The sequence below is a fragment of the Oryx dammah genome, unplaced genomic scaffold, assembly GCF_014754425.2.
Source record: "Oryx dammah isolate SB20612 unplaced genomic scaffold, SCBI_Odam_1.1 HiC_scaffold_26, whole genome shotgun sequence".
Lineage (NCBI taxonomy): Eukaryota > Metazoa > Chordata > Mammalia > Artiodactyla > Bovidae > Oryx > Oryx dammah.
This window is the reverse complement of record NW_024070210.1, coordinates 42,725,674-42,751,556: the sequence shown is the minus strand read 5'-3', so window position 1 is coordinate 42,751,556 and position 25,883 is coordinate 42,725,674. Positions and strand designations below refer to the sequence as shown.

At 36.3% G+C, this 25,883-nt stretch overlaps 1 protein-coding gene across 6 annotated transcripts in view; it reads left to right on the top strand.

The window, feature by feature from the left end:
• GABPB1 (GA binding protein transcription factor subunit beta 1) overlaps positions 1-23,669 on the top strand; it is a 70,359-nt gene extending 46,690 nt beyond the window's left edge. For 2 of the 6 annotated variants that reach the window (XM_040226496.1, XM_040226497.1), the window contains 5 exons: positions 507-618; positions 1,003-1,116; positions 14,511-14,696; positions 17,498-17,613; positions 22,165-23,620. In XM_040226496.1, coding sequence (XP_040082430.1) covers positions 507-618; positions 1,003-1,116; positions 14,511-14,696; positions 17,498-17,613; positions 22,165-22,317 — 681 coding nt within the window. In that variant the 3' untranslated portion in view covers positions 22,318-23,620. Of the gene's footprint in view, positions 1-506; positions 655-1,002; positions 1,117-14,510; positions 14,697-17,497; positions 17,801-22,164 lie in introns of those variants that run through there. The other 4 variants (XM_040226498.1, XM_040226495.1, XM_040226494.1 and 1 more) reach the window with 4 other exon arrangements.
• The last annotated feature ends 2,214 nt before the right edge of the window (positions 23,670-25,883 follow it).

Below are 25,883 nucleotides of genomic sequence, written 5' to 3'. Positions count from 1 at the left end.
TATTGCCAAACATAGTAGAGAACATAATTTTGATTTAAATAATTTGTTTTCTGTAACTACAGGGCAGCAGAATATCTTTCAGTTGTAATACATACATACATATATATATTTTTTATTTTTTTTCCTTTCCCCTCTGCACAGCTTGCAAGATCTTAGTTCCCTAGCCAAGAGTTGAACCTACACCCTTAGCGTTGAAAGCACAGAGTCCTAAGCATTGGCCCACCAGGGAATTCCCTCAATTGTGTTCTGTAAAAGTCTCTCAGATACTAATTGCTCCTCACATGGGATTTTTGCTGCTTTATCTAATGAGGAAAATTAGGATATAAATCCATACCTATGATTTACTTCTGTACTTTCAATAGACCATAAACAAAGCTTTCCGTTTGTATTATATAATTCTTCTTAGATTACAGAATGTTCCTTTATATTTGTGTTTGTGTGATATTAAAAGTCTGTGCTGTATGTTCTGTAGTTCTGAAAAACAGCTCTGGTAATTTGTCGCCTAGATTGCTATGCAGAACCAAATCAACACAAACCCAGAGAGTCCCGACACTGTGACGATACATGCTGCGACGCCGCAGTTTATCATTGGACCTGGAGGGGTGGTGAACCTAACAGGTCTGGTATCTTCAGAAAATTCATCCAAGGCAACAGGTATTGAGATGCATGTAGGATAGCTGTTGGGATTTTATGCTTTAGTAGGTGTACATCCTTTTAAGAAAGGACTGTTGGAGAATAAGGGTAAGATTATATTAGCCACCTTGGTTTTTTCTTTCTTATAATAGACAAAAATCAAACTTTTATGAGAAAAATAATCTATAGAAAGGTGATATTGCAAAACATACTACAATATGACCTTTCAAAAGCGAATGCTATCCAAGCTTGTTTCACAAAACTAATTCTATCTAAGCTTCATTTAACAATTGAATAAAGTAGTTTGTCAGAAAAATGCACTAGATTAAATTCCTTAAAGATTCAAACCTGTTTTCTCCTTTCTTGTAGATGAAACGGGTGTGTCTGCTGTTCAGTTTGGAAACTCCTCTACATCAGTATTAGCTACGTTAGCTGCCTTAGCTGAAGCATCTGCTCCATTGTCCAATTCTTCCGAAACTCCAGGTTAGAAAAATAAGTCAAAATGTGTACATCAGAAGTTGGAGATTCAAATATTGACAAAGGCCAGGAAGAAAATTTAAAAGGTGAAAGGGTAGGGTTGAGTTATGGCCATCCGAGAAGAGCCGGGCCGGGTGAGGGTGCACGCTGCCAGCTCAGCTGATTTTATTAGACGCTTGGCCCATGTCGCCAGGTTCTGTTTTTTCCATGGGAAGCTGAAAATCTGGGTTTTAAAAGGATATAAAATTTTGGCAATCAATTAAAGTTAATTAAAATTAGAAACAAACTTGTATGGTTCACGGGAAACATATCTGCTTACCCAGTTTAGCTTTGTTTTACTAGTCTGTGACTTTGTGTAAAAAGTAGATAAATATATATGAACTTGCTGTCTTTCTCATAACTTTAAAATTTTGGCAGTTCTATTAGAATGACATAAAATCTTAATGACTGACAAAATTAGGAAGTAGCATACCCACAACCACCGTTACAGGGTAACCTGGGTTAAATGAGTACAGACAATATTCATAGCCAGTTTAGATAAGGTTTACCTTATATTATATTATAAGGTTTACCTTATTAAATTCGACGGGGCAAAAAGTTCGTTTGGGTGTTGTGGAAAAACCCAAAAGAATTTTTTGGCCAACCCATTACTTAACCAAACTAGTTCTTGCTATAATTATGTAAGTGAAATTTTTTTTTTTAATTAAAGAATTAAAAAAAACTCCACAAAATTATTTTTCTTACTGTAGTTTAAGCCACTGTATTTGGACAGTGCTTATGAAAATAAATAATAATTTATTGTTTTTCATTATTTAAATTAATTTTTTTTAAATGTGACTAATAATAATAACAACAATTCACTGCATGTTTACTGAATGTGCTTTCAGTTCAGTTTAGTTAGGTGTGTGCTTTGCACTGTGGCAGACATTTTATTTACGATCTCATTTAATCTTCACCAAAAAGATTAAAGGTAGATATTACTGGATTTGTGTCTTTAAGGTGATGATTGGAGGATGTATTTTTTAGGGAGGGAGTACCTATCTCTCTCCTTTCTCTCTCTCTCTCTCCCTCCCTACCTTCCTCCCTTCCGTTCTCCCCACACCTCCACTCCCAACTAGTGATGGTAAACATTTCTTCATTCTCCAGCTTCTTTAGCATTGTGATCAGTGTTTAAACCTAAACCTTTGTGTTTGGGGATGTGAGGATTTCTCTGAATCCCCTTTTCACATTGGTAGCTTCTGTGCGTCATCCTATTGACGTGTGGCTTTTATGACCAATGCCAAAGGATCTCTTCAGAACCTTTGTAATTGCAAAAGCATATCAAAGAAAGTGAATTTCATTGGAGGGGTTCTGTTTGATTAAACTTGTAAATTTTTTTGCCTTTATTAAAGTACATATCACTGTAAATGAATCCTTTCTTCAAAGTCAGCTGGAAGTTTTGGCATTTAGACGTTTGGCTCCATGAATTAGTCATAACAACTTTTCTTCAACCTTTGAAAATGTTATGTGTGGTCTAGTCTGAGAGAATTGGTAATAATAGTTGACTTTTATTGCATGTGACTTACAATCTTCTGTGAACAGAATAATTTTTCATTTCACTGCAACATCATATTGGGATCTTCCTGAAGATATTTTGAGTTTGAATTAAGTTTAAGTTCAGGTGAGTACATTGACACCAGTATAAACAACTCAGCTGAGGTGTGTAATCACATAAAGAAATATCTTCTCACAGGTTGGTTTGCACATGCTCAGTCAAGTTATTTCTCTGCCTCTTGGCTGTCTAGTTTCTATTGATAACAGTTGTCAGACTCATCCTAATTTAGAAATGTTGTATGATTTTTCAAGGACATCTCAGGATCTGGGAAATTAACTAATACTTCCATTTATATATGATGAAATTGAGGTTTTGTGAAGGTTGAATAGTTTTGCACAAAGTAGCAAGGCTGTTTAGTGATGAAAGGAAGTTTGTGCTCAAGTTCTGACTTATTCCTAAGTTGTGTGTCTGTGACTACTAAATACACTGTTTCCTCTATGCAGTTTCTTCAGGTTATAATTTGGTTTGTGGTAAGAATAAATATTTGTAATTATCACTGCTTCTACTTCTGAGGTATATCTGTTGAAACAGTCTGTTGAAATAAATGTCTTCCTTTTTGCCCTTTTTAAATGGCTAAAGAACAAAATATAAGAACCCTCAGTACACTAATTGGTACTGCTCAGATTCTTCCCTTTTACTGGTGCTAAGTAGTACAGTAAACATGTCTTCTGATAATATAACCAGACTGTAGCAGCAAGTGAACTGCATTTGAAATGGAGGCTAGCTGGCATATATGGTCCTATATATAGAAAATTGGTGCTTATGGTAGTCTAGGAAACCATGCTGTTTCATTTGAACTATGGCTTTAAAACATTCTTTCATGATTATGTTAGAAACATCTTTGATGTATAAAACAAATCTTAATGTTAGTTGAATGGGAACATCATAAAGGAAATCAGTCTAGTATAATGCTTTCACCGTGAAACCCAATGATACCTCCGTCTTCTTGATGTTACAAGCAAATATAACTTCGGATTGCCAATGTTTGATTCGAGTCTGTTACTAAATTACTTCCTTACTAGTATTTTTATGTAAATAGTTCCAGTTTTGTTCTTTCCTCATAAACCTTTGTTTTTCTAAGTATTTAACTTGTTTGATTAAATTTTTAGTCTCCATGCATAATTTTCATAATTCTTTGTCTAATAGAAGTACAAAAAAGTAATTGGATAAGTCTCATTATACCCTGATGAGTTTGGTGCTAATGTTCATTTTTATTAAATTGGTTTTAAAAAAATTTTTGTTTCAGTTCCTGAGTCCATAGGCCTATGCTGATTTTCATAGTTATATTAAATAATTACTAGTGGAGAAGGCAATGGCAACCCACTCCAGTACTCTTGCCTGGAGAATCCCATGGATGGAGGAGCCTGGTGGGCTGCATTCAATGGGGTCACTAAGAGTCGGACATGACTGAGCGACTTCACTTTCACTTTTCACTTTCATGCATTGGAGAAGGAAATGGCAACCCACTCCAGTGCTCTTGCCTGGAGAATCCCAGGGATGGGGGAGCCTGGTGGGCTGCCGTCTATGGGGTCACACAGGGTCGGACACGACTGAAAACGACTTAGCAGCAGCAGCAGCTCTATCTTGGTACAGGTGAGGCCAGAAAAAGATGATGAAACAATTGATGTAAGTCATAAATTTAATTTGGCATCCTCCTGTGATGCAGGAGACCTGGGTTTGATCCCTGGGTTGGGAAGATCCCCTGGAGAAGGGAATGGTTACCCACTCCAGTATTCTTGTCTGGAGAATCCCATAGACAGAGGAGCCTGGTGGGCTACAGACCACAGGGTTGCAAAGAGTCAGACACAACCAAGTGACTAACAGTTTCACTTTTGATGGGTCATATGTATAGGGTTCTTGCTATGAGCTTGTCATTGTGCTGAGTGCTTTACTTGCATTATTTGCATTATGTCATTTTGTTGTCACAATAGTCATCTGAATTAATATACTGTCATTGACCGTGAGGCTTAGTTTTCAGCTTCAAGGTTTCAGAAATATTTTATTATTATATCCTGAGTTAATATAAGGGACTACTCACTCAGCAAACTCATAAGAAAGTGATACATCAAACAAAATGCTAAGTTATTTATTTTTAACTTCTTTTTAAGGGAGGATATAACTGTCTTTTGATACATGAAATTAGCTCATTTTGGAAATAAATCAGTGAAAAAATTTCTAGCCTCTAATAAAAGTATCAGGGCTTCCCTGGGGGGTCAGTGGTAAAGAACTTGCCTGCCAAGCAGGATATGAGGGTTCAATCTCTGGGATGGGAAGATCAACTGGAGAAGGAAATGGCAACCCACTCCAGTATTCTTGCCTGGCAAGTCCCATGGACAGAGGAGCCTGGTGGGCTATGGTCCATGGGGTGGCAAAAGAGTTGGAAATAACTTGGTGACTAAACAACAACAACAAAAAGTATGCATCCACAGTTTACAAAATACTTGTTGAAAACATCCTTTATAGGAACTTCCCTGGTGGTCCAGTGGTTAAGACTCTGCTCTTCTAAAGCAGGGGACGTGAGTTTGATACTTGGTTGGGGAATTAAGATCCCACGTGCCCTGTGGGGGGGTTAAAAAATTTTTTTTAAAAATCGAAAATATAAGTAAAACATCCTTCATAATGTTGGAATAGGATAATTCAGGAGAAATATCAGACAACTCAAACATTAATAGTTGTCATTTTCTGTTATTAAAACTAGTAGAATTTTTGCTTGGAGATAGTTGGAAATGATCTTGTTAATTTATGTACCCAATGATTAGAAAGCTGTATTCCTTTAAATATTCTGTGATTCAAGTTTTCTACTAATTTAAACTCCTCTCAGTTATGCAGTTTGAATTAATATGATAATATCATAAGAGCAGCTTTCTTAAATTTCGTGTGAGTCAGAGTCACCTTCTCAGTAATCCATTTGTCCCAGTTCTTCCCAGTGGATTCTGATTCAGTAGGGTTAGGGTGAGGCCCTGACATCTGTATTTTTAATGTGTTCTCAAAAGTGACTCTGGTGGCACACCAAAATGTAAGAATTTGACGCAAATCATAAAAGATCTATTTCTTACTACTAATAAGTTGGATATAAAAACTATCTAAAGATTGTGAGTGTACTACAGCAAAGATTTGCTTGAATAATATATCTTATTTCATTTTTATGTGTAATTTAATATTCAACTATTTATGGGGAGCATAGGTGAATCTCTTCTAAGGAAAAGATGTAGGAGAGAGGAATGGCTTTCTTAATAGCTTTAATAGTTGAATATACTGCTACTTTGGTATAAGAAAATGAAAGAAAAACTATACAAAAAAACTATAAAAAAGGTCTTCATGACCCAGATAATCATGATGGTGTGATCACTCACTTAGAGCCAGACATCCTGGAATACAAAGTCAAGTGGGCCTTAGGAAACATCACTACGATCAAAGCTAGTGGAGGTGATGGAATTCCACTTGACCTACTTCAAATCCAAAAAGATGATGCTGTGAAAGTGCTGCACTCAATATGCCAGCAAATCTGGAAAACTCACCAGTGGCCACAGGACTGGAAAAGATCAGTTTTCATTCCAATCCCAAAGAAAGGCAATACCAAAGAATACTCAAACTACTTCACAATTGCACTCATCTCACATGCTAGCAAAGTAATGCTCAAAATTCTCCAAGCCAGGTTTCAACAGTATGTGAACTGTGAACTTCCAGATGTTCAAGCTGGATTTAGAAAAGGCAGAGGAATGAGAAATCAAATTGCCAACATCTGTTGGATCATTGAAAAAGCAAGAGAGTTCCAGAAAAACATCTGCTTTATTGACTACACCAAAGCCATTGACTGTGTGGATCACCACAAACTAGAAAATTCTTGAAGAGACGAGAATACCAGACCACCTGATCTGCCTCCTGAGAAATCTGTATGCAGGTCAGGAAGCAACAGTTAGAACTGGACATGGAACAACAGTTCAGTTCAGTTGTTCAGTCGTGTCCGACTCTTTGCAACCCCATGGACTGCAACACGCCAGGCTTCCCTGTCTATCACCGACTCCCGGAGTTTACTCAAATTCATGTTCATTGAGTCAGTGATGCCATCTCATCCTGTGTCGTCCCCTTCTTCTCCCACCTTCAATCTTTCCCAGCATCAGGATCTTTTCAAATGAGTCAGTTCTTTGCATCAGGTGGCCAAAGTATTGGAGTTTCAGCTTCAGCATCAGTCCTTCTGCTGAATATTCAGGACTGATTTCCTTTAAGATGGACTGCTTGGATCTCCTTGCGGCCCAAGGGACTCTCAAGAGTCTTGTCCAACACCACAGTTCAAAAGCATCAGTTCTTCGGTGCTCAGTTTTATTTATAGTCCAACTCTCACATCCATACATGACTACTGGAGAAACCATAGCTTTGACTAGATGGACCTTTGTTGGTAAAGTAATGTCTCGGCTTTTTAATACACTGTATAGATTGGTCATAACTTTTCTTTCAAGGAGCAATTTTCTTTTAATTTCATGGCTGCAGTCACCATCTGCAGTGACTTTGGAGCCCCCAAAAATAAAGTCTGACACTGTTTCCCCATCTATTTCCCATGAAGTGATGGGACCAGATGCCAAGATATTTGTTTTCTGAATGTTGAGTTTTAAGCCAACTTTTTCACTCTCCTCTTTTACTTTCATCAAGAGACTCTTTAGTTCTTCACTTTCTGCCATAAGAGTGGTTTCATCTGCATATCTGAGGTTATTGATATTGCTTCATCCAGCCCAGTGTTTCTCATGATGTACTCTGCATAAGTTAAATAAGCAGGGTGAATAGACAGCCTTGACGTACTCCTTTCCTGATCTGGAACCAGTCTGTTGTTCTATGTCCAGTTCTAACTTGCTTCCTGATCGGCCTACTGATTTCTCAAGAGGCAGGTCAGGTGGTCTGATATTCCCATCTCTTTCAGAATTTTCTACAGTTTGTTGTGATCCACACAGTCAAAGGCTTTGGCATAGTCAATAAAGCAGAAGTAGATGTTATTCTGGAGCTTTTGCTTTTTCAATGATCCAACAGATGTTGGCAATTTGATCTCTGGTTCCTTTGCCTTTTCTAAATCCAGCGTGGGCATCTGTAATTTCATGGTTCAAGTACTGTTGAAGCCTGGCTTGGAGAATTTTGAGCATTACTTGAGTAGTGTGTGAAATGAGTGCAGTTATGCCATAGTTTGAGCATTCTTGGCATTGCCTTTCTTTGGGATTGGAATGAATGAAAACTGACCTTTTCCAGTTTTGTGGCCACTGCTGAGTTTTCCAGATTTGCTGGCATATTGAGTGCAGCTCTTTCACAGCATCATCTTTTAGGATTTGAAATAGATCAACTGGAATTCCATCACCTCTACTAGCTTTGTTCGCAGTGATGCTTCCTAAGGCCCACGTGACTTTGCATTCCAGGATGTCTGGCTCTGGGTGAGTGATCACACCATCATGATTATCTGGGTCGTGAAGATCTTTTTTGTATAGTTCCTCTGTGTATTCTTGGACTGCAAGGAGATCCAACCAGTCCATCCTAAAGGAAATCAGTCTGGAATATTCATTGGAAGGACTGATGGTGAAGCTGAAACTCCAATACTTTGACCACCTGATGCAAAGAACTGATTCGTTTAAAAAGACCCTGATGCTGGGAAGGATTGAAGGCGGGAGGTGAAGTGGATGGCAGAGGATGAGATGGTTGGATGGCATCACCAACTCAGTGGACATGAGTTTGAATAAACTCCAGGAGTTGGTGATAGACAGGGAGGCCAGGCTTGCTGCAGTCCATGGGGTCGCAAGGAGTCGGACATTACTGAGCGACTGAATTGAGTCACTGATACTGCTGCTTAATCTTTTTAAGAATTGATTTATTAAGGAGCAAGCTTCAGGTAATTAGGATATAATTTTTTTTCCCTCTTTATATTATTTTTTTCAGTTTTATTTATTTATTTACTTTACAATATTGTAGTGGTTTTTGCCATACATTGACATGAATCCGCCATGGGTGTACATGTGTTCCCCGTCCTAAACGTCCCTCCCACCTCCCTCCCCTTACCATCCCTCTGGGTCATCCCAGTGCACCAGCCCCGAGCACCCTGTATCATGCATCGAACCTGGACTAGCAATTTGTTTCACATATGATATTATACATGTTTCAGTGCCATTCTCCCAAATCATCCCACCCTTGCCCTCTCCTACAGAGTCCAAAAGACTGTTCTATACATCTGTGTCTCTTTTCCTGTCTCACATACCGGGTTATTGTTACCATCTTTCTAAATTCCATATATATACGTTAGTATACTGTATTGGTGTTTTTCTTTCTGGCTTACTTCACTCTGTATAATCAGCTCCAGTTTCATCCACCTCATTAGAACTGATTCAAATGTATTCTTCTTAGTGGCTGAGTAATACTCCGTTGTGTATATGTACCACAGCTTTCTTATCCATTCGTCTGCTGATGAACATCTAGGTTGCTTCCATGTCCTGGCTATTATAAACAGTGCTGTGATGAACATTGGGGTACACGTGTCTCTTTCAATTATGGTTCAGTTAGGGTATAATTAAAACAAAAATGTGATATTGATTGTCAAAATCATATGTCTCAAATTGATATGAGAAGGATATTATCATTTTGAGCACTTCAAATATAAAACAGTAATTATTCACTGTCATAGTCTATAGATTCAGTAAGGTGTATTTATCTGTAACTCATGGGCCTCTTATAAGTTTTTCTTTATTTGTACACACTGTTACTTGGTATACTGATTTCTGCCCAAACAGAAAAATTTTATAGATTATAGCTACTCCTATTAAATTGTATGTTAGCAGGTGCTGATTAGTAAGCTTTGATAAAATTTTGATTTAAAGAAAATATTACCTCTTTATAAAAAATGTATATGTATATACACTCTGTCAGGGGACTAAATGTGGACATCTATTTAAACTGAGGGAATGCGTTTCTTTTTCATCTGTTAACTCACCTCTAAGTTAAGAAGGTTTCTATTTGCTGGAAGTTACCGTCATAGTGCTTGATAATTTTAAGAATTATATTTTTCTTTTGTCTGATATTTCATCTTCTTATCCCAAATAAATCTGATTTGCAGTCTAGTTTTGGTTCATTTTTTCTTGTTAGCATTTAGGTTCTTTTGCTGTATTTGATTTGTCATAGTAGTTACCTAGCCAGGTAAGAGATTTACCATCAGAAAATAATGTATGAGTTCTGTATGTTTAGACACAATTGACCATTTCACTTGACTGGAAAGTTGTGCAGAGTGAGTGAAGTGAAGTCGCTCAGTCATGTCCGACTCTTTGTGACCCCACGAACTGTAGCCTACCAGGTTCCTCAGTCCATGGAATTTTCCAGGCAAGAGTACTGGAGTGGATTGCCATTTCCTTCTCCAAAGTTGTGCAGAGGTTTCCTTAAAATATGCTTCTTTATTTTTTTCTTATGCTCTCATTTCACTAGTTTTAGAAAAAGCAAACATCTTCCTGAAACATACATATTTGAAATGTTCTCTTAGTATATTTTCCTGTGCATGAAACTAAAGGGAGTTTAGTTAGGAGTCTATTGCAGTCACCTGGGGAAGAAATAATGGTAGCATGGATTAAGATCTGGCAAAGAGATAATATGAAGTGAATAGAGTTGAGAGTTATTTAGATCATAGCTCAGTTGGTAAAGAATCCACCTGTAATGCAGGAGACCCTTGTTCGATTCTTAGTCTGAGAAGGTCCGCTGGAAAAGGGATAGGCTGCCCACTCCAGTATTCTTTGTCTTCCCTTGTGGCTAAGCTGGTAAAGAATCTGCTTGCATTGCGGGAGACCTGGGTTTAATTACTGAGTTGGGAAGATCCCCTGGAAAAGGGAAAGGCCACCCACTCTGGTATTCTGGCCTGCAGAATTCCAGAGTCCATAGGGTCACAAAGAGCCAGACACGACTGAATGACTTTCACTTACACTTTATTTGGATATAAAATTGGAAGTTAAAATTGTTAGATGTAGGCAACCCACTCCAGTGTTCTTGCCTGGAGAATCGCAGGGACAGGGGAGCCTGTTGGGCTCCCGTCTATGGGGTCGCACAGAGTCGGACACGACTGAAGTGACAGCTGTAGCAGCAGCAGGCCTTACATATACAGTGTAGTTTTAGTCCTTTTGAAATTAGCTCTCATAAAACTCTATTTTATGGCTCTTGTTTGCAGTTTTATATTGATGTTGCATTGCTTAGACTTATTTTTTTTCTTGTGGCACAGCTTTATAATCCCTTGACTAAATGAATATCTATGACTACCCTTCTTTTTGTCTTTAGTGCAACTTTGACTAATTGTTAATACAGTGGTTTTTCCAAAGGTATAATGAGTCTGGTGGTTGTTTCCCTCCTTTCTCCTAATAGTGAATTGGCTTTCAGGGATAAGTTAGTGGAGCTTATAATATTGTTTTGCTTTTGCCTTTTCTTTTTTTTTAGTTTCAGGTTTGAATTCAGGCGATAATACTTCTGAAATGTTACGCTTTTCTTCAGTAAGCATAGTTTCTATTTTATTGTTGAAATGTTTATATACATAGAATTTTCAGTCTTTTAAGAATACCTCAAAGACAGTTTTTTCCTTATCTTATGGCATTAAAATTCAAAAGTTATGTTGAACAAGAGGTCTCAAATATTTTCAAAAGATGCTGCAGGTTATCTAGCCTCTCTTTGTATATTACAGCTTGACTTTTAAATTAGCAATGAATATTTATTAGTTATTTTGTTTTTTCTAGGGATTTTATATTTGGATATATCTGTGGATTTATAGTTTTTTTAAATGACATTCTTTGTAAAGTTTTTAGGTTTTCTCTTTTATTCTTATATGTTTCAACACTTCACTGTTAGGTTGTTCTTAGGATTAATCACGGGGTACTTTGTTTTCTTACATAATTGGTTTCCTTATAACTTTTTCTTAATTCTTCACCAAAGTACAACTTAAAAAGAAAGCTTTTTAGATGAAAGGCCGGAACTCTGTTATCTTAATGATAGTCATTGCAAAGAATACAAAGATGAAAGTTCGAGTTGTGTCTTGATTATGTGTGATCTCAGAAATTTCTTATGTATCATTATGTTTTAGAAATATTTGCTACTTACAGGTACCATTCATCCAGAGTGAACATTTCTTTTTCATATGGATATTTAAAAGAAAAATCAAAGCAATAGTTAATGTGTTTGAAAACCTCGGTAGTTATTCTATCGAATATATTACTGTTTTATGCCCTACATTTCATTTTATAATTATCTTCCTGAAATTTTCTTAAGTGCTTGGTGATAAAGTATAACTATAGTTTAAGACAAACAAAAATGAGAGAACTGAAAACATAAAGATTGTTTGCGTTTTGAATATCATCTGTGGTTTAAGTAACAGAGTCGCAGAGTTACAGCCATATCTCTTGCCATGAGTTCATCCTTGAAAACTAGGGTCCCAGTACCTATCTTGCCTTTTTTTGTTTTAAAAAAGGAGTTTGTTTAATTAAGGCATATCTGTATTCAGTGAATTCTGTGGTTGTTGATATCCATGTTGTTCTGCTGGAAGTTGGTAGCAGCTTAGCATGTTTCAGAGTAAATGGGTATCTAAAGGGTAGCACGACTTTAGGAGAGAATTATTTTATTTCATTACACTTTTGGTAAAGTGTTACCTCAAATAACACATTTCAGAGAACCGTATTATTTAGAAATAGTTTTTTTTTGTCATTTCCTTTTTCAGTATTAGTTATATTAAAACTTTTTTTCATAGAAAAATTGAAGGGTGAACTTTATATCTTGTACCTGTATTCACACCTGTTAACATCTTGCCACCACAGCATGTTCACACACAGACACATGCTTTTATTTTGCAATTATCTGAAAGTAGGTTACAGGCATCACAGCACTTTATCCTTAAATTCTTCAGCATGTATCTACCAAGAACAAGGACACCTCCTACATATTCACCATTCTATTTTCTAAAAACATAAACATTAATTGAGTAATACTATCTGACATGTGATTCATATTCAAGTTTCCTCAGCCCCCAAATGTCCTTTATAATGGTTTGTTTTCATCTGGGATCCAGTCAGAGTTCACACACTGTATTCAATTATTTTGTCTATCCCAAACTAGGATAGTCCTACTGTATTGCTTGTGTTGTTTTTTTTTTTCTTTTTTTTTGTACTTAAAAAATTTGTTTATTTGGCTATGGAGGGTCTTAGTTGCGGCACGTGGGATTTAGTTCCTTAACCAGATCTAGCTCCCTTTGTTGGAAGCACGGAGTCTTAGCCACAGGACCACCAGGGAACTCCCTCTTGCTTGTTCTTTATGACTTTGAACTCTGTAGATTCATTTGAACATTTTGTTTCTCAAAAACATTTCACCGTTGTTTTGTTTTTTTTTAACATCCATTGGTGATGCTTTCTTAAATAAGTTATTACACTGGGGGTTACAGTGATAATTTTTCTTCTTTTGTTAATTAATGTCATTCTTTTATCAAGAAGATCGTAGTTCTTTCCCCCTTTCCCTCTTCTTTCATGAGATATTATGGATAAATGGATTTTAAAAAATTAAATGTGTTATAATCCATTTGCTGTAATTTTTCCTTTTGATGCCTTTTTAAAAAATGTGTAACATATATATATATAAATCCGTTAATGTATAGTTTAATGAATTGTCACAAGGCAAATACTCTTGTCTAATCTCATTGCTCAGTTCATAAATGGAAAGTACTCATTATGTATACTGTGTCTGATTTACACCACCCAGTATGCTTTTTTGCCAGATTTATCCATGTTTTGTATTTAGTCACTTTAATTGCTATGTAGTATTCCAGTGTGTGAATCTACCATAGTTTGTTTATGCATTCTACTTTTGATGGATATCTGATTTGTTTCAAGTTTTTGACTAATATGAGTAAAGCTGCTATGAATGTTTGTGAGTATATCTTTTGGGATCAGTAGTTGGGTATAGAATTGCCTGTGGGAAAGGATTTTGGTAATTTCTTTACCTAGTCAAGACCTGGAGTGCTGCAGTTTTCAGCTGCCAGAATCCTGTCTGAGTTTTGAATTTTATTTATGTAAATGTTAATGTATTATTTGATATCCAGCAGTACCAGATCTGTGTGCCACTTATAAAGGCAGCCCTTGCTCACACAATCCAAAAAAGGAATGCTGTTTATTCTGTCTGCTTGAGAAGTACAGAGCTCCATGTTTTGTTGGATGGGAAATGTATATCAACTCATTTGTAAATTTAGATGGAGTATCACCACATACAATATTTTATTTTTTGGATTTTAGAATTTTATTAAGATGGTATAAGTACTTTGTCATATCTGTGACCTGAGGAGATCTTATAAATTTTGCACCTCATAGAACTAAATGAAGGCAGTTTATTTAAACACATGTATGCATACATAGCTGAAACTCCCTTAATGTAAATTGTGGAACTTGCAATCAGCTGTTTATATAGGTATCTACAGCACCACTAGAGACTGAATTTAAAAACCATGTAAGCTTTCCTGTATAAGAAAGATGGTTTCCCTGGGGGCTCAGATTGTGAAGAATCTGCCTGCCACGCAGGAGACCCGGGTTCCATCACTGGTTTGGGAAGAACCCCTGGAGGAGGGCATGGCAACCCATGCCAGTATTCTTGCCTGGAGAATCCCATGGACAGAGGAGCCTAGCAGGCTACAGTCCATGTGGTCACAAAGAGTCGGACACAGCTGAGCGGGTAGCACACTCATAAGAAAGAAGCAACGACAGCAAAAACAGCAGAGCAGAAACAAACTTCTCTTCATGCTTCTATGTATGTTCATTGATTTTCACTTTTTTTTTTTTTCCAGTAGTGGCTACGGAGGAAGTAGTTACTGCAGAATCTGTGGATGGTGCAATTCAGCAAGTAGTTAGTTCAGGGGGTCAGCAAGTCATCACAATAGTTACAGATGGAATTCAGCTTGGAAATTTGCACTCCATTCCAACAAGTGGAATAGGTCAGCCCATCATTGTGACCATGCCAGATGGACAACAAGGTTGGTGGAAGGCATTTACATAAATGGTATTTATTCTTAATTCTCAGGAAATTGTGTCATATTTTTCAAAACATTTATTTTTGCCTTAAATTATGTTTTTGTAACATTTTACAACAGACTTAATTGCCTAATTTTATTTTCTTTGTTGTTCACTCACTAGGCCATGTCCAACTTAGGCTACTATTAAAGTTAGCTTGCTTTCTCTGAGTGTATATTAGGTAGAAAGAGGAACTTCCCCAAAATATTCTAATTGGAAAACGAGCTTAAGTAAATATTTCAATATCAGTATAGGACAGTACTTTCCTAGGCCATTTAATACAATTCAGATATTGTATGAGCTTGTAAAAACACTATGTGAGAAAAGGCTACTTAAAAAGAAGTTGGACACGGTGGCAACTTTTAGCAGCTTTGTTGATAATTGTCCCATTTTTTTCATTTTGAGTAATAGAGTAGTAATAAAATGGATGAAACATAAGCCCCAGGTACATTTTAATTAAAGTAAAAGGCTGAGAAAACCACAAAATTCCATATTTTAAGTGATAGCCAAAAACGTCTTTAAATCTAAGCCAGGGCAGGAGAACCCTCAGGGAAACCCATAGTTGAGCATCAAGAAAAGGAGTTGAGCTCAGAAGTCAGCAATAAATACACACTTCCAGCAAGACAGGGCCCAGTCTGAGTGGGCAGTGCTGCAAGCAGAGTTAAGATAGACTAGACATGAAAGCTGAAGGAAGCAGAAAGAGAAGGTGCAGAAAGTTCCTCTCTGAGCAAGCATCACCCTGTACCCAGTACTTCCCAATCCCCGCCCTGATCTAAAAGAAAAGTATGTGCACACATAACCTTCTGGAAAATGACTCAGGATTGTAAAGACTAAGCCTCTTCATGGCCATGAAGGAAGTGGGGGAAGGGAAGGGCTGGAGGGAGAAGTCCTCCTAAACCAGGTTTGATTGAGAGTGGCAGGGAGGTATGGCCTTGCAGAGAGACTGGGTCTCAAGGAAAGATTTTGTTTCTTTAGCAGTGGAGGAGGAAACGCTTGACCTGTGGAGCCTGGGAGGCTTTTCTCTCCTGCAGGTGCTCCAGGATTTGGATCAAGACCAAGTACTTTCACAAGCTTTAAGAACTAATTCTAACTATATAGAAAAGAAGAAGCTTTCACTCCAATTAAAATAAATAAATTTATATTTTAAAAAAAGAAGCTTTCAGAGTATTTGTTTTAAGCAAATACAACACTGTTTCCAAAACTTGATGTTACACACACAGACTAATCTCATTGATGAACAAATGGAAAGAAACTCATGTTTTTGGATCAAATGAGTTACTGTAATAAAGCTCTCAATTCTTCCTGACCTAATTGATAAATGTAATGTGATGGGGGGGAAAAGGCTGTATTAATTTACTAGGACTGCCATAACAAACTATCACAGTCTGGGTGACTTAACAGAAATTTATCTGCTCACAGTACCGAAGGCTGGAAGCCTAAGATCAAGGTACTGGCAGGGTTGGTTTCTTCTGAGGCCTTTCTCCTTGGCTACAGGTGCTTGCCTCCTTGTTGTGTCCTTACAGAGTCATCCCTCCGTCTGTGTATGCCGTCTGCGGCCTAACCTCTTACAAGGACAGCAGTCATACTGTATTAGGACCCACTCAAATGACCTAATTTTACCTGTTTAACCTTTTTAAAGGTCCTGTCTCCAAATGCATTCTGAGGTACTGAGGATTAGGAAGGACTTAAATATTTGAATTGTGAGGGGGACACAATTTAGGCCATAATAAAAACCAATAGGTCTTTTTTTGGAACTTGCCAAACTGAATCTGAAATTTATATTGATGAAAGAGGAGGAAGAGCAGTGAGGGGACTGAATATTAATATAAACACTTAAAGCCTTCATAATTTAAAATTATAAATGGCATGTGATTATATAGACTATGTAGACAGTCTAGTGAAACAAATGTAAAGTTCTCAGTTCTTTTTGAGTAAGTTTTTAAATGTAGTATGATATGAGTTAAAAGAAATACTTTAATTCTCAATATTTCTAGTGTTTTTAATAATAGTTTTACTATTTTTCATTTGTTTACATTTATAAATGACAGTAGGAGAGTTTTTAATGTTTTGATGTTAGAAGCTGTGGGACAGTTGTATTTTCCCCAATGATTAGTAAGATTGTTTTGCATAGTTTAAGCTTGCACACTCATTTTTGTGTTCTTGCTCTGTTATGCAAAGCAAGGACAGCCTCTCCCTCTCAGTATATTTGCATTTGTATAAATAGATACAAAAAATTGGGGCGAAGTCCAACAACCCAATGGATGAGCAAAGCTTATGAACAGACAGTGTTCATAATAGTGTATCCACATAGTGGAATATAATGCAGCTAAATTAAAGAAAGCTCTGTAAGTATTGATGAAAGGTACCTAGATACATGAAGTGAAAACACCAGATACTTTCGTGTAAGAAAGAGAAAAAAGAGAATTGCAAATTCATATTCGTTTTTACATGAATGAACACAAGAACAATGCATAAGAAACCAATAAAAGCAATTATCTAAATATTATTTTGATTTTGAGCCATATGAATGAATATATTGTCTATGAAATTTAAAAAATAGGCACTTTAAATGATAGTTTTCAGTAAAAAGCCAAGAAGTTGACAAAAATATGGACATTTCTCATAAAAAGGAAATCAGTGTTATGAAATTACTGGTTTTGGAATATATTTATCTTAGATGAGTTACATCAACAATATCAAGACTAGTTTTAATTCTTCTAACCCTATCTGAAAATGAAGTAATGAGTAAATTTTTTCATTTTAGTATTAACAGTACCAGCAACGGACATTGCTGAAGAAACTGTTATAAGTGAAGAACCGCCAGCCAAAAGACAATGTATCGAAATAATTGAAAACCGGGTGGAGTCTGCAGAGATAGAAGTAAGGAGTCTTTTACCCGGTGTGCTTTGCTGCAGTCATCCAAAATAAATTTCATCTGCTTTTTTTTTTGTCTTTTATATTTATTACTGACAGTATTGTTTTGATATAGAATGAGTACTTTTTTGTCTAATTTTTTTTGCCTTATTCATATAGCAAGCCTTCAATAAATAAATATTGAATGAATGAATGAATGAGTGAAGAATCTGTTTGTAACAGTCTTTCATCATGGTAACATTGGAATGTCTTTGGTTTTTGCACTTCATCCTTTATTTTCTATTAAATTTACATACATCATTCTCACAGTCACTAAAGGGAATGTCACTATATATTGACTAAACATTTTTTTTCTTTCACAAATGAAATGCAAATGTCTATATGGGCTGGAAGATCCTCTTAAAGAATGTTGGAGTTTGTCAACTGAGTTATTTTTTTGAAAAAGCCATAGATAACCACTTATTTCACTGTTGAGTCCATTAAAGTAATTACATGTAGACTAACTGTTGATAGGGTCACCTATATTTACCTCTGCCAATCTAGTTTGAAATTGTAAACTAGTTTGTAAATGTGACTATACCATAGTTACCTCATAGATTTTTTCTCACATTACTGTAAATAGAATTGGTCCCCAAATTTTATAATTAACTATATCAAAATGAAAATAAGATCATTCTTGAATAACTTTTAAAGAGCAACTGCAATGTAAAGACAAGAAGTTTGGATTTGAAATTAAATGAGCTGGATTTGAATCCCACTTCTTGTCCCTCTTATTAGCTTTGAGGCAAGTTATCTTACCTTTCTGCACTTCTGTTTTATTTTCTCCCACATTTGAATTTAGGGTAACAATATCTGCATTTTGGGGGTTTTATGAGAGTTTAAAAAGTCAGCCTATTGTTATATTCACATTCATAATATCTAATATATGTGAATAGTAAACATCGGTGAGTATTTAGAAATTCTTTGTTAAGGTTCTTGTTATTATAGAAAAAAGAGGATTTTTAAAAATGTCACCTAAAGGAAACATAATTCTAACTGAGGACAGTTAGAAAATATTCTTGCCCAAATTCATTTACATGTAAGACTAGTGGCCACAATCTCAAAGTAGGTATTACTGAGTTAAGAAGAATTTAATTCATGGTTTAACCAGATGTTTAGTAATGTTTAATTATTGAGGGTGTGTTGTTTTATTTCTTCAAAATTTAGAGTAATACACTAAAATTCTGAGAAATTAACCATTTATTTCATTGAATGATGTCAGTATACTTATTATTTAATAATCTTTAATATCTTTTACAGATAAATCAGTTGATTTTTTTTTCCTGACATATAAAATAAAAAAGATTTTGTCATGTACTTTGCTTTAACTATCTAATAAAACACTTTTAAATTACTTGAATTTTTATTGAACATAAACTGACTCAATTTAGCATTTCTTTTAATTGGAGTAGAGTTGATTTATGTCATTTTTAAAACAGTGAATATGCAGCCTGTACCTTTTATTTACCTAACAACCAGGTAGAGTTGCTGTTTTCTTCAAAGTTCACCCTGATTCCACCTACAGTCTTTCAGAAACCAGGGAGAATAATTAAAAATAACAAGGAAGTATGAACTGAGATATATAAATTAACTATAACCAAGGAGACAGCACTTCAGGGAGATGGAATTTTACCTTGATATAAAGAACTTAAGGAAGTTAGAGTTTCAGCTCAATTTTTGTAATTAGAATTATCTGGTAATAGAAATCTTATTTGCCATCACCAGAAATGTTCAGGCCAAAGTTGCATAATCTTAGAGCTACTGCAGAGAAACCTTGAAGCATAGAGTGAGCAGAGATGGTAGAGGGGGTCAGGGGATACAGAATGAAGAGAGACCTCCAATGTTTTCATTAAACCATTTCCTTAGAGTACATGAAGTAGTTCTTTGGATTTTATTTTCATAGATGACCAGTAGAGTTGTCTTCGGGATATACTTTTATATTCCTTTCTAAGTGATTGCTTGGCCAAAAACCTCAAAAGTTTCTCTAAATCAGTGGTTCTTAACTGGAGCAATTTTGACCCCAGGGGATATTTGGCAATATCTGGATACATTTCAGGTTGTCACAATGAGGGAAATGTCACTGACATTTAGTGGATAGAGGCTGGGGATGCTGCTAAACATTCCAAAGGGTGTGTTTTGCCTTCTGTTCAGCCTTCATAGTGGAAAAGCAGCCACAGACAGTTTGGTAATGAGTGGGTATGGCTGTATTTCTGTAAAACTTTATTTATAAAAATAGGATTGTGTCTGGCCAATGGCAGTTAGAGGATATTTACACACAAGCAGACAGCTCACACACCCTGCATCAGTTTCTTTTTTAAAAAAATATTTAATGGTTAAGAATATGAGTCTGGAATCAAATTTAGGTTTGAATGATAATTTTCTGAGTGTGATTGGTCAAGTTATTTAACCTTTCAAGGCTTGGCTTCCCCATCAGTAAGAAGGGGAAAATGATAGCACCTACATTATCAAATTGTTGTAAGGTTCAAATGAGAATGCATGTGAAGGACTAACAATGGTCAGCATATGGTAAATGCTCAGTAACTTGCTATTATTATTATCTTCTAAAAGTTACACTGAGGTATGGTAGAAGATAAATCACTATTATGATTTTTTTTGCTTTATAATAGGTAAAGTAAAATAAATTTGAATATTAAAAAATCACATATAAAACTGTTAAAAGATAATTGCTAATAGTTGAAGCAGAATTTGAGAATCTCATTTGGAAATAAAAAAGCAAATTCAAAGCCTTTGTTCGATTATTCTATTGCCTAATGTAATAATAATATATTGTTGGGCATGAAGTTGTAGTGTAAGATAAATATCTTCCTTATTGGTTTCATAAACTGAAATAATTGTGAATCTCTTGCTCTAAATGTGAATAAATAGCTAATTTTATAAGATCCCTTGAAGTTTATCTTTTCTAATATTTCCTACCAAATCAGGGCAAGTTTTTATCTATATTCAAAACTTTGACTGGCAAAGGATCTTATTAGGACAGGTAAAATTGTAAAACATTTAAATGTACAGCTGTGTGTTTTCCTATAGAGCAAGGTGGTCTAGCTTGCACCCTTTCTAAAGTCCGGCAGTTCAGTGACAGAGACTGGTGTCCATTGCTTATATGAGGTTGGCATCTTGCCTGTAGTAAGGAGAAAAGAGTAGCAGGGTAGGGCTTAGGCATTTCTTAACTTGGAGATGATGGGCACACCTTTCTTCTACTGTACATTTTATGTAATTGGACAATTTGGAGACTACATGTGTAATCAATCACTCCAACTTTTGGTGGACTCATGGGAAAAACTAATGTTGGATCTAGCTTCATTCCCAGTGTAGGGAAGGCAGTGGGATCGCAGGAAGGCAGGACTATTATACATGTTCCTCCTTATGGACCATGTGAATAGTGAAGGGAAGGGAATCTTTTGGTGTTCCCAATGGACATGGGTAAAGGAGAAAGTGGAAGAGACCCTCGTAGTGTCCTCTTTCCCAGCAAGCTACCAACCCCTTGCCTTTACCTGTATTTCTCTCTGGTTAAGTGTCTTGTCCAGTGGGAACCTGGCCTCATTTTGTGACTAGTAGTTCTGCTCTTGGCCCCCACCTCATTCAGAGGGCTTGTGCTTCTGAGATGAGATTGAGCTTGGGTCTGTGCAAGTTGAGTTTTTGTCCATCTCCTTACCTGAGATATGGGAAAGGAGTTGAAATGTTTTCCCTTAGACAACTATATAAGGGCAGAATGAGGAGGAGGAGAAAGAATATCATTTTTATTGGACCAGATTTGTGTGTCACCTCTCAATTTATTCAGGAACTTAATACACATGTTTTACAATATATAATGCATCACAGTAGAGAAATGAATATTTTACTGGTTTGTAAATTGGTATAATTTAGGAAATGCTAATCTAGACCAGCCCTCCTCATTTTGAAGGTGAGGAATCTTGCTTGCTATCATAGAAAATGATAGTTTTAAACAGTGATAGTAGAACCTCATAAACTTGATTCATTGTGTTATGGGAAAGCTACATCATCTCTGAGCTTCATTTTTCTCATCTGTAAAATGGGCATAATATCTATCTTAGAGACTTGTTATTGGAAATCACCTTGTTAATCAACATATATAATGGATTTTCAATGAATACTATTTCTTTTATAATTAGTAGCTTTTTAACTTCACAGATAAAGATGTAAAGAGGTATGGCTACATATTTCCCTATTTAAGTTTTTCACTAGTTTTTATAGTTGGTATAAAGATACAGGTACCCAGTTTGGGTTCATCATGGTAGTTTTATTTCTAATTAGCAAATAATTTCCTTGAGGTCAGAAACTAATCTTTATCTCATAGTGAGGAACTCAAAATGAGGGCTTTAATTATAAGAGAATTGGTTAAAAAGGCAAGACGTCTCAGAAATATCAGTAGATGGCTACTTTTAACTACTACAAGTTTCTTTATTTGTAGGATATATGCTTGAATGTGTTAATGTATTTGTGCAGTTATGAAAAAAAAAACTTTTTTTTGTTGTTAATTAGGAGAGAGAAGCTCTTCAGAAACAGCTGGATGAAGCTAATCGAGAAGCACAGAAATACCGACAGCAACTTCTAAAGAAAGAACAGGAAGCAGAGGCCTACAGACAGAAATTAGAAGCTATGACGCGTCTTCAGACTAATAAAGAAGCTGTTTAATTGAAATGAACATATAGTTTGAGTTTACTTTTGGTCAAGAAAGAATACAATCTTGAACTGTACACGATAAGGTGCAGTCATGGAAAGACAGGATAATTGAAGAGACTGCAGATGGATAATTGGACTTAAGCCATGAGCTCTGAGTTCTTGTAACATAAAACTTTAGAAGTTGTGAAATGTATTTAAAACTGAATTCTGTAAATAGTTTTTTTTTTTTTTTACAGTTCCAAATGAGTTGATAAAGATTGTTGAAGAGATCCAAAAACACAATAAGCCACCGTTTTTGTGAATTCTTTTTGATATTAGTACAAACCTTAATTTCTCAGAAATGGAACAGTTTTAAGGGTGATCGTTGTTGATTAGACCAAATGTGTAATAATTATGTGGTGGACTGATGCTGGAATTACTCCTGTTGGTATAAACTTCTATATGAAGAGAAGATTTCTACCAGGAAATCTTTGTACAGCTTTAAGTTGTCTCAGATTCTCTGAAAACATTTTTTAGAAAGCAGATTTTTATATTTGTTCAATTTCAGCTATACCCAAGTAGATTTACATGTATATGAAGCAAATATTTTTTAAAACTTTCTGTTTGTACATATTCTGCATGTTTTATAATTTTGGAATGCATCACTTGCATAGGTATTATTTTTCCCACAAAGATGATGAAAGTTACTAGGAAAGAAACCCTTTTATTCTGTAGGTCCTTGAAACTAAGTGAGCTAGCAGCTGGTTTTATTGGAATGACAATGTTCTTGGAAGGAGCAGCTTACAAGATATCTTGAATTTGCAAACTGCAAAATTTATGCTTTTTTGAAAATTTCGTAGTAGGGACGTGAAACTATTCTGTGCCTTCCATCATGATTTCCACATGAAAGCACTTTAAGGCACTGGATTTTAAGATAATGTTTTTGGAAAACTCAAAACATATGGGTTTCTGAAATACTTCATGGACTCATTTCCCCCCCCAGGAAATTATTCTTACAGGAAAAAAAAAAAATGCTTTTGTATGTAGAACAAGAACTTTTTGTACTACAGTGATGCTATAGATATGTCTAACATAACTTTATCTTCTCCCTGTGAAAGCTGTAAGTCTGTGCTGTGACTGGCTCTCATCACAGTGTTGTTGAATTCCACAAATGTATGGACATTAAACTCTGACATACTGTTGCTTTTTTTGTAAAACATAACTTCAAGCTCTTTTCTTGGTTTATTTTTTAATGTTTTATTGCTTTATGAAAATGTTTAACCCTAAGACCCTTCTAGATTACCTATACTGTATAAAGAAGCAGTTACCCTTAAAACTGTACTCTGGCCTACTTTTCTATTTTAATTAAATATCTTTTCCACATATGTTCAGTGTAGACTTATATTTCGACCATGTTTTTTCACACATTAAAAAGTTTGCTCTGTGTATTATGGCAGTATTCCACCCTGGCTGTTGAGTCACTAAGTCATGTCCAGCTCTTTGCGACTCCATGACTGCAGCACACCAGGTCTTCCACTGTCCCCTGGAGTGTGCTCAAAGTCATGTCCTTCGAGTGAGTGATGCTATCTAACCATCTCATCCTCTGCCGCCCTATTCTCCTTTTGTCTTCAGTCTTTCCCAGCATCAGGATCTTTTCCAGTGAGTTGGCTCTTCTCATCAAATGGCCACACTATTGGAGCTTCAGCTTTAGCATCAGTCTTTCCAGTGAATATTCAGGGTTGATTTCCTTTAGAATTGATTGGTTTGATCTTGTTGCAGTTCAAGGACTATCAGTTGGAGAAGGAAATGGCAACCCACTCCAGTGTTCTTGCCTGGAGAATCCCAGGGACAGGGGAGCCTGGTGGGCTGCCGTCTATGGGGTCGCACAGAGTCGGACACGACTGAAGCGATTTAGTAGCAGCAGCAGCAGGGACTATCAAGAGTCTTATACAACACAATTTGAAAGCACCAATTCTTTGATGCTCAGTATTCTTTATGGTCCAACTGTCTCATCCATATGTGATTACTGGAAAAACCATAGCTTTGACTATAGGGACCTTTGTTGGCAAAGTGATGTCTCTGCTTTTTAATATGTTGTCTAGGTTGGTCATAACTTTCCTTCCAAGGAGTGAGCATCTTTTAATTTCATGGCTGCAGCCACAATCTGCACTGATTTTGGAGCCCAAGAAACAAAATTTGTCACTGCTTCCACTTTTTCCCCTTCTGTTTGCCATAAAAGGGTGTGACTGGATACCATCTTAGTTTTTTTCTTTCTTTTTTTTTTTTTCATGTTGAGTTTCAAGCCAGCTTTTTCACTCTTTAACTCTCATCAAGAGGCTCTTTAGTTCCTCTTCACTTTTGCCATTAGAATGGTATCATCATCATATTTGAGGTTGATATTTCTTTTGGCAGTCTTTATTCCAGCTTCTGAGTCATCCAGCCTAGTATTTCGCATGATGTACTCTACATACACTTGAAGGATATGAGTTTGAGCAGGCTCCGGGAGTTGATGGACAGGGAAGCCTGGTGTGCTGCAGTTCATGGGGTTGCAAAGAGTTGGACACAACTGAGTGACTGAACTGAACTCTACGTATAAGTTAAATACGCAGGGTAACAATATATAGCCTTATTGTATGCCTTTCCCAATTTTGAACCAGTTTGTCCCATGTCTGATTCTGCTATGTCTTGACCTGCATACAGGTTTCTCAGGAGACAGGTAAGGTGGTCTGGAACTCCCATCTCTAAAAATGTTCCACAGTTTTTTGTGATCCACACAGTCAAAGGCTTTAGTGTAGTCAGTGAAGCAGCAGTGGACCTTCTGGAGCTCCCTTGCTTTCTCCTTGATGCAATGAATGTTGGCAGTTTGATCTCTGGTTACTCTGCCTCTTTGAAACTCAACTTTTACATCTAGAAGTTCTCAATTCATGTATTGATGAAGCCCAGCTTGAAGGTTTTTGAGCATAACCTTACTACCATGTGAAATGAGTGCAATTGTACTGTAGTTTGAACATTCTTTGGCATTGCCCTTTGGGATTGGAAGAAAAATTGACCTTTTCCAGTACTGTGGCCACTGCTGAGTTTTCCAAGTTTGCTGACTTATTGAGTGCAACACTTTAACAGCATCATCTTTTAGGGTTTTAATTAGCTCAGCTGGAATTCATCACCTCCACTAGCTTTGTTCGTGGTAATGCTTCTTAAGGCTCATTTGACTTCACACTCCAGGATGTCCAGTTCTAGGTGAGTGAGCATGCCTTCGTGGTTATCTGGGTCATTTAGACCTTTTAAAAATAGTTCTCTGTATTCTTGTCATCTCTTTTAAATTTCATCTGCTTCTGTTAGGTCCTTATTGTTCCTGGACGTGGTAAAGCAGGAAATGGCAAGATTGAACATTAACATCTTAGGAAAAAGTGAGCTAAAGTGAAAGGGAATGGGTGAATTTAATTCAAGTGACCATTATATCTACTACTGTTGGGTAAGAATCCCTTAGAACAAATGGAGTAGCCCTCATAGTCAACAAGAGTCCAAAATGCAGTACTCAGGTGCAACCTCAAAAATGCCAGAATGATCTCAGTTTATTTCCAAGGCAAACCAACATCACA